Source organism: Macaca thibetana, chromosome X (assembly GCF_024542745.1).
Source record: "Macaca thibetana thibetana isolate TM-01 chromosome X, ASM2454274v1, whole genome shotgun sequence".
Taxonomy (NCBI): domain Eukaryota; kingdom Metazoa; phylum Chordata; class Mammalia; order Primates; family Cercopithecidae; genus Macaca; species Macaca thibetana.
The window spans coordinates 73689516-73702781 of NC_065598.1; the positions used below are offsets into that span (position 1 = coordinate 73689516).

Consider the following 13266-nt stretch of genomic DNA (forward strand, 5'->3'; position numbering starts at 1 on the left):
TTAAGTGGTTTTATTTAAAGAAATAAATACACCAAATCTACTCAGGGATATTATCAAACAACATAAAAATTTAACTCTTATGTTGGGTGCGATGGCTCATGCCTGTTATCCTAGCACTTTGGGAGGCCAGTGAGGGCGGATCACTTGAGTTCCAGACCAGCTTGTACTAAAAATACAAAAATCAGTCGGACATGGTGGCAGATGCCTGTGATCCCAGCTACTCAGGAGGCTGAGGCAAGAGAACAGCTTGAGCCCAGGAGGCGGAAGTTGCAGTGAGTCAAGATCATGCCATTGTACTCCAGCCTGGGTGACAGAGCGAGACTCCATCACAAAAATAAAAATAAAAATTTAACTCCTAATACATGAATAATTGCTAGGATAAAACATTCCTGTACTACTCCTGCCTCTTCTAATATTATTTTTTCACCATCAACATTGACTAGCCATTCTATAACACATTTCCATTACAAATAAAACCATAAGTGCTTCCTTTTCTAGGCTTTCTATAGTCATACTCACCAAAATTAAAATCTCCTATATCAGATATAGCTAAGATACATAATAGGGACTTCTATAAAGCTTGCTAATCTGTCATTTTTCACAAACTGTAATCTTCTAAAAGCTACTCCCTGAATAAAATAAATGGTTACCTCCATAAGTGTAAAAAAAAAAAAAAAAATAGAAAAAAGACTAGAAGGTATAGCACATTCTTTTTCAATTTACCTGTGTTTTGATTCATTGCAAGTCGTGGAGGAGAACTTGTTTCTTCAGATTCTTCTGATGAGTGTGCAAGGAAGTCATGAAGCTTCTGCACCAATGTATTCAACTTGCTTTCACTATTAAAACAAAATTTAAAGAATTCCCTTAATTAGCCTTTCATGTTTTAAATTAATTGTAAAGCTCTAGCAAACTGAAAATATAGCCATACTGTAAGTCGTGTAAGAGTATGCACATTCAAAGCAAAAACTAAGGGAAATGTTACAGCTGTGGGTGTAGAAAGAAAAAATATTAAAGAAAACGAATTTTAGGCTGGGTGTGGTGGCTCATAATAGAGCACGGTGGCTCGTGCCTGTGGGTCTCAGCTACTCAGGAGGCTGAGGTGGGAGGATGGCTTGAGCCCTGTGAGGCAGAGGTAGCAGCGAGCTGAGATCATGCCACTGCACTCTAGCCAAGGCAACAGAGTCAGACACGGTCTCAAAAAAAAAAAAACAAGAATTTTATTTCACTAAGGATATAAAAATATGAGTAACACAACCTACCTGTACACTTACCTAGGATTAAAATATCATTTAAGGAAACTGCTATTACTTACTAAACATTTCGAAAATACTGAGGTCTTTCAATGTACTCTATATGCTGTTTTTAAACAGAAGTTAAACTTTGTGTTACTTTGTGTTACTTAAAAATGTATCAGAAAAATGCAACCCTTAAGTTAATTCTTAACAAACAATAAACCTACCTACCACAAAAGAATTTTAAAAGAAATCAAAAGAAATTTTGGGGGATTAAGCAGCAAAAAGGTATTCATATTTAAATTATATCCATTCCTATTTCACAACAAATAACTGATCCTTATACTTATCTTGTCATATTATCATTAGGTACCTAAGTTATTATTTCCTCTCACTTGTATATAGCTTATATTTGGGAAATCCTTAGAAATCAAAACATAGATGTAGATTATTACTTCAAGAAAGATTTATACTAGCCAACACCCAGAAAAAGAGAGGTCAAGATTTTCCTTTCCATCATTTAATAAAAATAATTCAGTAATTTATCAAATACATTTACAGAACACTTACTCTCTGAAAGGCCTAAGCAGTGTTTTGGTTTATTATTCTATCCTCTGCTTGACACAAAAGAACTGTATAACTGACTGGCATAAAGATGAACAAAACATAGAAGAGGACTCGCAAGAGCTCCATCGCCCAGGGAAATATTTCCTTAACTAAGTTTTATAGCATCAACTCTTAAGTTACATAATAGATGTATCAGTAATTCAACAGGGTTTTAAGGAGTTAAAACTTTAAATAAGGAAAGTGTAAGTTTACCCCATTTTTTTTCCTTAGAGTTAGCCTCTTGCTCTGTCACACAAGCTTGAGCACAGTGGCGTGACCTTGACTCACTGAGGCCTCAAACTCTTGGGCTAAAGCGATCCTCCTGCCTCAGCATCTTGAGTACCTATGGCACACACCTATGCTCTTAGTTGAGGAATTGTGGCACACAACTATATTCTTAGCTAAACTTTTTCTTTAATTTTTTGTAGAGATGGGGTCCAGTTATGTTGCCCAGGATGATCTGAAACTCCTGGCCTCAAGAAATCCTCCCACCTCAGCCTCCCAAAGCATTGGGATGACAGGTGTGAGCAACCATGCCCAGGACCATTTTTAATAAAAGTCAAAACTTTTGCATGTCAAGGGGCACCATCAAGAAAGTGAAAAGACAATCAATACAATGAGAGAAAACGATTTTCAAATCCTATATCTCATGAGGGTCTGGTAACCAGAATACATAAAGAATTCTTACAATTAAACAACAAAAAGACAACTCAAATTTTAAAAGGGGTAAAAGACTTAGATATACATTTCTCAAAAGAATATATACAAACGACCAATAAGCACATGAAAAAATGCTCAAGATCATTAGTCATATCAGGGAAATGCAAATCAAAACCACAACAAGAAACCAATTTATACTCAGTAGGATGGATATAATAATTTTAAAAACAAATTAAAGACATACATAGGCTCAAAATAAAGGGATGGAGGAATATTTACCAAGCAAATGGAAAGCAAAAAAAAAAACCAGGGGTTACAATTCTAGTCTCTGATAAAACAGACTTTAAACCAACAAAGATCAAAACAGACAAAAAAGAATGTTACATAATGGTAAAGGGATCAATGCAACAAGAAGAGCTAACTATCCCAAATATACATGTACCCAATACAGGAGCATCCAGAATCATAAAGCAAGTTCTTAGAGACCTACAAAGAAACTTAGACTCCCACACAATAATAGTGGGAGACTTTAATACTCCACTGTCAATATTAGACAGACGGACAAGACGGAAAATTAACAAGGATACACAAGACTTGAACTCACCTCTGGACCAAGCAGACCTAAGAGAACTCTCAACCCCAAAGCAACAGAACATATATTCTTATCAGCACCTCATCGCACTTATTCTAAAATTGACCATATAATTAGAAGTAAAATACCCCTAAGCAAATGCAAAAGAACAGAAATCACACCAGTCTCTCAGACTATAATGCAATCAAATTAGAACTCAGGGTTAAAAAACTCGTTCAAAACCGCACAACTACATGGAAACTAAACAACTTGCTCCTGAATGACTACTAGGTAAATAACGAAATTAAGGCAGAAATAAAGAAGTTCTTTGAAACCAATGAGAACAAAGAGATAACGTACCAGAATTTCTGGGACAAATTTAAAGCAGTGTGTAGAGGAAAATTTATAGCACTAAATGCCCACAAGAGAAAGCAGGAAACATCTAAAATCGACACCGTAACATCACAATTAAAAGAACTAGAGAAGCAAGAGCAAACAAATTCAAAAGCTAGCAGAAGACAAGAAATAACTAAGATCAGAGAAGAATTGAAGGAGACAGAGACAGGAAAAACCCTTCAAAATATCAATGAATTCAGGAGCTGATTTTTTGAGAAGATCAACAAAACAGACCACTATCCAGACAAAGAACAAAAGAGAGAAGAATCAAATAGACGCAATAAAAAATGATAAAGGGGATATCACCACTGATCCCACAGAAATACAAACTACCATCAGAGAATACTATAAGCACCTCTATGCAAATAAACTAGAAAATCTAGAGGAAATGGATAAATTTCTGGACATATACACCCTCCCAAGACAAAACAAGGAAGAAGTTGAATCCCTGAATACACCAATAAAAAGTTCTGAAGCTGAGGCAGTAATTAATAGTCTACCAATCAAAACAAGTCCAGGACCAGACAGATTCAAAGCCAAATTCTACCAGAGGTACAATGAGGAGCTGGTACCATTCCTTCTGAAACTATTCCAATCAATAGAAAAGGAGGGAATCCTCCCTAACTCATTTTATGAGGCCATCATCATCCCGATACCAAAACCTGGCAGAGACACAACAAATAAAGAAAATTTCAGGCCAATACCTCTGATGAACATCGATGTGAAAATCCTCAACAAAATACTGGCAAACCGAATCCAGCAGCATATCAAAAAGCTTATCCACCACGATCAAGTCGGCTTCATCCCTGCGATACATGGCTGGTTCAACATATGCAAATCAATAAACATAATCCATCACACAAACAGAACCAATGACAAAAACCACATGATTATCTCAATAGATGCAGAAAAGGCCTTCAGTGAAATGTAATACCCCTTCATACTAAAAACTCTCAATAAACTAGGTATTAATGGAACATATCTCAAAATAATAAGAGCTATTTATGACAAACCCACAGCCAATATCATACTGAATGGGCAAAAACTGCAGGCATTCCCTTTGGAAACCGGCACAAGACAAGGATGCTCTCTCTCACCTCTCCTATTCAAAGCAATATTGTAAGTTCTGGTCAGGGCATTAAGGCAACAGAAAGAAATAAGGGGTATTCAATCAGGAAAAGAGGAAGTCAAATTGTCTCTGTTTGCAGATGACATGATTGTATATTTAGAAAACCCCATCGTCTCAGCCCAAAATCTCCTTAAGCTGATAAGCAACTTCAGCAAAGTCTCAGGATACAAAATCAATGTGCAAAAATCACAAGTATACTTTTTTTTTTTTTTTTTTTTTGAGACGAAGTCTTGCTCTGTTGCCCTGGCTGGAGTGCAGTGGCCGGATCTCAGCTCACTGCAAGCTTCGCCTCCTGGGTTTACGCCATTCTCCTGCCTCAGCCTCCCGAGTAGCTGGGACTACAGGCGCCCGCCACCTCGCCCGGCTAGTTTTTTGTATTTTTTAGTAGAGACGGGGTTTCACCGTGTTAGCCAGGATGTTCTCGATCTCCTGACCTCATGATCCGCCCGTCTCGGCCTCCCAAAGTGCTGGGATTACAGGCTTGAGCCACCGCGCCCGGCCACAAGTATTCTTATACACCAATAACAGACAAACAGAGAGCCAAATCATGAGTGAACTCCCATTCACAATTGCTACAAAGAGAATAAAATACCTAGGAATACAACTTACAAGGGATATGAAGGACCTCTTCCAGGAGAACTACAAACTACTGCTCAAGGAAATAAGAGAGGACACAAATGGAAAAACATTCCATACTCATGGATAGGAAGAATCAATATCATGAAAATGGCCATACTGCCCAAAGTAATGTATACATTCAATGCTATCCCCATCAAGCTACCACTGACTTTATTCACAGAATTGGAACAAACTACTTTAAATTTCATATGGAACCAAAAAGGAGCCTGCAGGGTCAAGACAATCCTAAGCAAACAGAACAAAGCTGGAGGCATCATGCTACCTGACTTCAAACTATACTGCAAGGCTACAGTAACAAAAACAGCATGGTACTGGTACCAAAACAGATATATAGACCACTGGAACAGAACTGAGGCCTCAGAAATAACACTACACATCTACAACCATCTGATCTTTGACAAACCTGACAAAAACAAGCAATGGAGAAAGGACTCCCTATATAATAAATGGTGTTTGGAAAACTGGCTAGCCATATGCAGAAAACTGAAGCTGGACCCCTTCCTTACACCTTAAACAAAAATCAACTCACGATGGATTAAAGACTTAAACATAAGACCTAAAACCATAGAAACCCTGGAAGAAAACCTAGGCAATACCATTTAGGACATAAGCATGGGCAAAGACTTCACGATTAAAATATCAAAAGCAATGGCAGCAAAAGCCAAAATTGACAAATGGGATCTAATTAAACTAAAGAGCTTCTGCACAGCAAATAAATATACATATATATATATATATGTATGTGTGTGTATATATATATTAATAAAACATAATTTCTATAATATATATAAAATAGATACATATATAAAATCAGAGTGAACAGGCAACCTACAGAATGGGAGAAAATTTTTGCAATCTATGCATCTGACAAAGGGCTAATATCCAGAATCTACAAAGAACTTAAACAAATTTACAAGAAAAACACAAACAACCCTAACAAAAAGTAGGCAAAGGATATGAACAGACACTTCTCAAAAGAAGACATTTATGCAGCCAACAAACATACAAAAAAAAAACTCATCGTCACTGGTCATTAGAGAAATGCAAATCAAAACCACAATGAGATAACATCTCACGCCAGTGAGAATGGTGATCATTAAAAAGTCAGGCAACAACAGATGCTGGAGAGGACGTGGAGAAACAGGAACACTTTTACACTGCTGGTGGGACTGTAAATTAGTTCAACCATTGTGGAAAACAGTGTGGCAATTCCTCGAGGATCTAGAACTAGAAATAACATTTGATCCAGCCATCCCATTATTGGGTATATACCCAAAGGATTATAAATTATGCTACTATAAAGACACACGCACACGTATGTTTACTGTGGCACTATTCACAATGGCAAAGACTTGGAACCAATCCAAATGTCCATCAATGATAGACTGGATAAAGAAAATGTGGCACATATACACCATGGAATACTATGCAGCCATAAAAAAGGATGAGTTCATGTCCTTTGTAGGGACATGGATGAAGCTGGAAACCATCATTCTCAGCAAACCATCACAAGAACAGAAAACCAAACACCACATGCTCTCACTCGTAAGTGGGAGTTGAACGATGAGAACACATGGACACAGGGAGGGGAACATCACACACCGGGGTCTGTCGTGGGGTGGAGGGAGGGGGGAGGGATAGCATTAGGAGATATACCTAATGTAAATGACGAGTTAATGGGTACAGCACAGCAACATGGCACATGCATACATATGTAACAAACCTGCATGTTGACAGCACATGTACCCTAGAACTTCAAGTATAATAATAATAAAAACAAAAATCTCCATTAGAGAAACTTCGGTTCAGCCTTCAGTCTCACATTCGCATAACTACAACAGGAGCTTGATGCAGATGGCAGTCTATGAGATCTGATCTGCCTATCTGCAACTGGGTCAAAAAAATAAATCTAAATCCTGATGTTAGCTAACTAAACAAACGACTAGGTTTCACACCAATGTTAAATCCTAATGTCACTTTAAAAAAAACAAAACCAAAACTATGGCCCACGATCATTACCATCAATGTTTGACTGCTTTTTTACCCATGAGGAATTGGGAAATTTAAAACATTATTAGTGTTTTTTAATACATCTGACAAAGGTCTGATATCCAGAATCTGCAAGGAACTTAAATTTACAGGAAAAAAACAAACAACTCTATCAAAAAGTGGGTGAAGGATATGAGCAGACACTTCTCAAAAGAAGACATTTATGTGACCAACAAACATGAAAAACAGCTCATCATCACTGGTCATTAGAGAAATGCAAATCAAAACCACAATGAGATAACATCTCAGGCCAATTAGAATGGCGAACATTAAAAAGTCAGGAAACAACAGACGCTGGAGAGGATGTGGAGAAATAGGAACACTTTTACACTGTTGGTGGGAGGATAAATTCGTTCAACCATTGTGGAAGATGGTGTGACAATTCCACAAGGATCTAGAATTAGAAATACCATTTGACCCAGCAATCCCATTACTGGGTATATACCCAAAGGATTATAAATCATTCTACTATAAAGACACATGCACACGTATGTTTACTATAGCACTATTCACAATAGCAAAGACTTGGAAGCAACCCAAATGTCCATCAGTTATACACTGGATAAAGGAAACGTGGCACCTACACACCACGGAATACTACAGAGCCATAAAAAAGGATGAGTTCATGTCCTTTGCAGGGACATGGATGAAGACGGAAACCATCATTCCCAGCAAACTAACACAGGAACAGAAAACCAAACCCCACATGTTCTCACTCATAAGTGGGAGTTGAACAATGAGAACATACGGGCACGGGGAGGGGAACATCACACACTGGGGCCTGTCAGGGGGTTGGGGGCAAAGGGAAGGATAGCATTAGGAGAAACACCTAATGGAGATGATGGTTTGATGGGTGCAGCAAACCACCATAGCACATGTATACTTATGTAACAAACCTGCACGTTCTGTTCACATATCCCAGAACTTAAAGTATAATAAAAAATAAAAAATTGAGAGTACTTTTAAAACAATAGTCTTCTTATAAACCGGAAAAGAAGTCTGAAGAAACAACAGATTATGGCAGACTGTCTACAAATTTACAAATGATGCATTGGTTCAACACCAGGAATGGGATGAGAAGGAAAGCACAATGAGAAAGGTGAAAGATGGAAAATTAATGGTAGAATGTGTTATGTACAATGCCACCTGTCCTCGAATCCACAAAAAGTATAATAAAAATTCCACTATTAAACCAGGTGTGGTGGCTCATGCCTATAATCCTAGCAATTTGAGAGGTGGAGATAGGAGGATCACTTGAGGCCAGGAGTTCGAGACCAGCCTGGTCAACATAGCGAGAGCCCCCATCTTTATTTAAAAAAAAAAAAAAAAGTCATTATCACTTTGCACAAGGATTAGCTGAAAACAAGCTCAGTTCGATGAGCCAATTTCTGTAATACTTCTTTTCATTATTAAATTCAATTATCTCTATCATAGACATTTTACATGAAAATAATTCCAAGTTATTAGGATCATCCTTTTGGTCAGTAATTAAATTATGTTTGGTTAGCAAAATAAATAATGAAAAACACATTACTTTGCTCTCATTCCCTATAGAAACTTGTGAAAAAAAGTACACAAAATGCACGAAGAAATGAATATAAAACTGCAACTTCTTAAAGTCTATGAAGTGTTAAATGTGATAGTATTTTTTAACTTATCAAATATTTAGAGGTAAAATGACTATTCATTGTAGGCTAAGTTCCCGTGAAATAGACACTCTCATAGATAGCCTGTGGTGATACATACATTTACAAAACAAATTGGCAAAAACCATCAAGAGACTTTGATCTAGTAATTCTCTCTCTCTTTATCTACACAAAGAAAGTATTCCTTTTTTTCTTTTGAATCGGAGTCTTGCTCTGTCGCCCAGGCTAGAGTACAGTGGTGCGATCTCGGCTCACTGCAACCTCTCCACCTCCCGAGTTCAAGCAATTTTCCTGCCTCAGCCTCCTGAGTAGCTGGGACTACAGGCGTGCACCACCATGCCCGGCTAATTTTTGTATTTTTAGTATAGAAGGGGTTTCACCATATTGGCCAGGTTGGTCTTGAACTCCTGACCTCATGATCCACCTGCCTCAGCCTCCCAAAGTGCTGGGATTATAGGCATGAGCCACCGCATCCGGCCCAAAGAAAATATCTCTACATAATAACTTTACTCAACAAAGGTATCTATCTGTGAGATACAGAAGAAAAAAAAACTGTAATCAATTAAAGTGTATAATAAAGACTAGGTGAACAAGGATGCAAACAAGTCATACAATATCATACCAACCATTAAATTTTAAAAGTTCAAATAATATGGAAAATAGCTCATACTACAATGCTAACCAAAAACAGCAGGCTATAAACTGTCTATGATGTATGACAACAATTATGTTTAAAATTGAATTTAAATATTGCTAATAAATATACCCCAAAATGTCTATAGTAAGTAATATCTAGCTAATATTACAGAAGATATTTTTCTTCTACCTTTTTGGTACATAATAAACTCATTGCTTTCATGCAGGAAAATTTTTATTTTCTTTTTTAATTCATAGACTTTTCTTTAAAATTTGATAAAGACATGTATGACTCAAACTAATTCAAAATTTAAAACATCACTTTTCTAAGATTATTCAAGGTAATTCAATTCCATTTAAGAAAATACTCACATGTGCGTGTGTTTCTAGTTTCAAAATCGTCATGTTTAAAGTACATTATATGGCCCGGCATCCCAGCACTTTGGGAGGCCAAGGCAGGTGGATCACTTAAGGTCAGGAATTCGAGACCAGCCTGGGCAACATGGTGAAATCCCATCTCTACTTAAAATACAAAAAACTTAGCTGGGCGTGCCCGTGCATGCCTGTAGTCCCAGCTACTCGGGAGGCTGAGGCATGAAAATTGCTTGAACCTGGGAGGCGGAGGCTGCATTGAGCCAAGATCACACCACCGCACTCCAGCCTGGGCAACAGAGCAAGACTGTCTCAGAAAAATAAACACATTATAAAGCATACAGTTATTTGTTAATACCTGTAACTTCAGTTTTAAATTAAACAGTAATTAACGATTTCGACTTTTCACTAATTCAAGAGATTCTATTCATACCTGCTTTACTTACAAGTTTACTACTCACTTAAGTGTTGAAAACTTCCTAACACGTGTCCTTATCAAACATAATTATGACAAATATTTTCCAAAGCCAATGGAAACCAAAAAAGTGCAGAAGTGGCTATACTTACATAAGACAAAATAGATTTCAAGACAAAAACTATAAGAAAAGCCAAACAGGGTCACCATATAATGATAAAGCAGTCAATTCAGCAAGAGGACATAACCATTCTAAATATAAATGCACCCGACACTGGAGCACTCACATATATAAAGCAAGTATTATTAGAGCAAAAGGGAGAGACAGACTCCAATATGATAATACCTGGAGACTTCAATATCCCACTTTCAGCATTGGACAGACCTTCCTAAGAAAACCAACAACGAAACATCAGACTTAATGTGCATTACAGACCAAATGGACCTAATAGATATTTACAGAACATTTCATCCAAGGGCTGCAGAATACACATTCTTCTCCTCAGCCCATGGATTATTCTCAAGGACAGAACATGTATTAAGTAACAAAACAAGTCTTAAGATATTAAAATACTGAAATAATACCAAGCATCTCCTCTGATAACAGAATAAAACTAGAAATCAATGAGAAATTTTGAAAAATATACAAATATATGTAAATTAAACAATATGTTCCTGAATGATCAGTAGGACAATGCAGAAATTAAGAAGAAAATTGGAAAATTCATTGAAACAAATGATACTGAAACACAACATACCAAAACTTATGGGATATAGCAAAAGCATTACTAAAAGGGAAATTTATAGCTGTAAGTGCCTACATCAAAAAAGAAGAAATACTTCAAATAAACCCTAACAACACATCTTAAAGAACAAGAAAAGCAAAAGTAAACCAACTCCAAAATCAGAAGAAATAGTAAAGATAAGAGTAAAGCAAATGAAACTGAAATAAAGAAAACAATACAAAATATCAATAAAACAAAATGTTGGTTTTTGTAAAAGTTAAAAGAAGATTTAAAAACCTTTGGCCAGAGTGAAAAAAAGAGAAGATCCAAATATATAAATCAGAGATGAGAATGGAAACATTACAATTACAACCGATACTACAGAAATAAAAAAGTTCATTCCTGGCTACTATGAAAAACTATATGCTAATGCATTGGAAAACCTAGAAGAAATGGACAAATTCCTAGACACAACCTACCAAGATTGAACTATGAACAAATCTACAACCTGAACACAACTATAACAATGAGATTGTTGCCATAACAAAAATTCTCCCAGTAAATAAAAGCCTGGGACCTGATGGCTTCACTGCTGAATTCTACCAAATATTTAAAGAAGATCTAATACTGATAGGGGCAGGAGGCAGAGAAATTCTAGGAAGACAGGGGCAGTCCCTGGTGAAACTCCACGTTCAAGCCAAAAAGCCTGAAACCCAAGGCCCAAAGTGAAAACTTCTATTCCTGTTTGTCTGTTCTCTCCCGATTGGTTCTGTTTGAATAATTTCTCTTTACCAATAGAATGCTGCCTTTTCCAAAACTCCTACAGCCTGCCCCGTCCCCATCCTGTGCCTATAAAGACCCCAGATTCAGTTGGTATAGAGGAGAGAAATGGCTTAATTTCAGAGAAAAGATGGCCAAACTTTGGCAAAGGAGATGGCTTGACTTAGGGAAGAAACGGCCGGACTTCAGGTAAATCAGCCCTTCCCGTCCCCTCTCCAGCTCCCCTCTCCGCTGAGCCATTCCCACCGCTCAATAAAATTCTTCACCTTCACCATCCTTCAAGTGTCCACTCGACCTCATTCTTCTTGGATACCAGACAAGAACTCAGGACACACTGAGTGTGGGTACCCAAAAAAGACTGTCACACCGGCCCTTTGCCCTTGCCAGTAGAGGGCAGCCACCCCACATGACAAGGCAAGAGGCCATCTGAGCTGTTAACACACAGCCGTCGGCAGACAGCAGAACTAAAATAGGAGCACTGTTAATACAACCTTGGGGGCCTCGGGGTCACAGACACCACCCCCTTCCCCATCAACCTGGGTGCTGTGCCCACAACAGCCGGGTCCCACACTCACTCGCTTGTGCCTGGTCTTGCCGTGGTCCCTGCACAGAGCTTGCTACCGTATCAGCGCCCGGACCAGTCGGCCAGGTCCCGGACTCATTCACTCACATGCACTCGCCAACAAGGGGTTGAGCACTGCAGGCTGAGTAAACATTTGCCCCTGTCACAAGTCCAACAAAGGGGCCGAGAAAATTCCTGCATCTATACTATACCTACTCAAACTATTCCAAAAAATAAAAGGAAGCAATACTTCCAAACACATTCTATGAGGCCAGTATTACCCTGTTACCAAAACCAGACAAAAACACATCAAAAAAAGAAAATGACAGGCCAATATCTCTGATAAATATTGGTGCAAACATCCTCAACAAAATACTAGCAAACCAGATACATTAAAAAGATCATTCATCATAACCAAGTGGAGTTTACCCCTTGGATGCAAGAGGGGATCAATATATGCAAATCAGTGTGATACATCGTATCAACAGAATGAAGTACAAAACCCATATTCTATCAATTGATGCTTAAAAACCATTTGATAATATTCAACATTCCTTCATGATAAAAACCCTCAAAAAAATGGGCTTAGGAGGAACATACCTCAACATAATAAAAGCCATATACAACACACCCACAGCTAGTATCAAACTGAGGGGAAAAACTCAATGCCTTTCCTCTAAGATCCAGATCATGACAAGGATGCCCACTTCCAGCAGTTACTCAACAAAGTACTACTGGAAATCCTAGCTACAGCAACTAGACAAGAGAAAGAAATAAAGGGAAAGGAAGAACTCAAATTACCCTTATTTGCAGATTATATGATCTTATATTTAGAAAAACCTACACTC

At 37.7% G+C, this 13266-nt stretch overlaps 2 protein-coding genes across 45 annotated transcripts in view; one reads left to right on the forward strand and one right to left on the reverse strand.

Annotated features, from left to right (window-relative positions):
• The window catches only part of LOC126946324 (cytochrome c oxidase subunit 7B, mitochondrial), a 1159743-nt gene that overhangs the window by 979411 nt on the left and 167066 nt on the right, over positions 1-13266 (forward strand). The window lies entirely within an intron of this gene.
• The window catches only part of ATRX (ATRX chromatin remodeler), a 283723-nt gene that overhangs the window by 220248 nt on the left and 50209 nt on the right, over positions 1-13266 (reverse strand). For 7 of the 9 annotated variants that reach the window (XM_050776271.1, XM_050776280.1, XM_050776277.1 and 4 more), the window contains exon 2: positions 724-836. The exons of 1 other annotated variant lie outside the window; for it this stretch is intronic. In XM_050776271.1, the coding sequence (XP_050632228.1) occupies positions 724-836 (113 nt within the window). Of the gene's footprint in view, positions 1-723; positions 837-13266 lie in introns of those variants that run through there. One more of the 9 variants, XM_050776278.1, reaches the window with a different exon arrangement.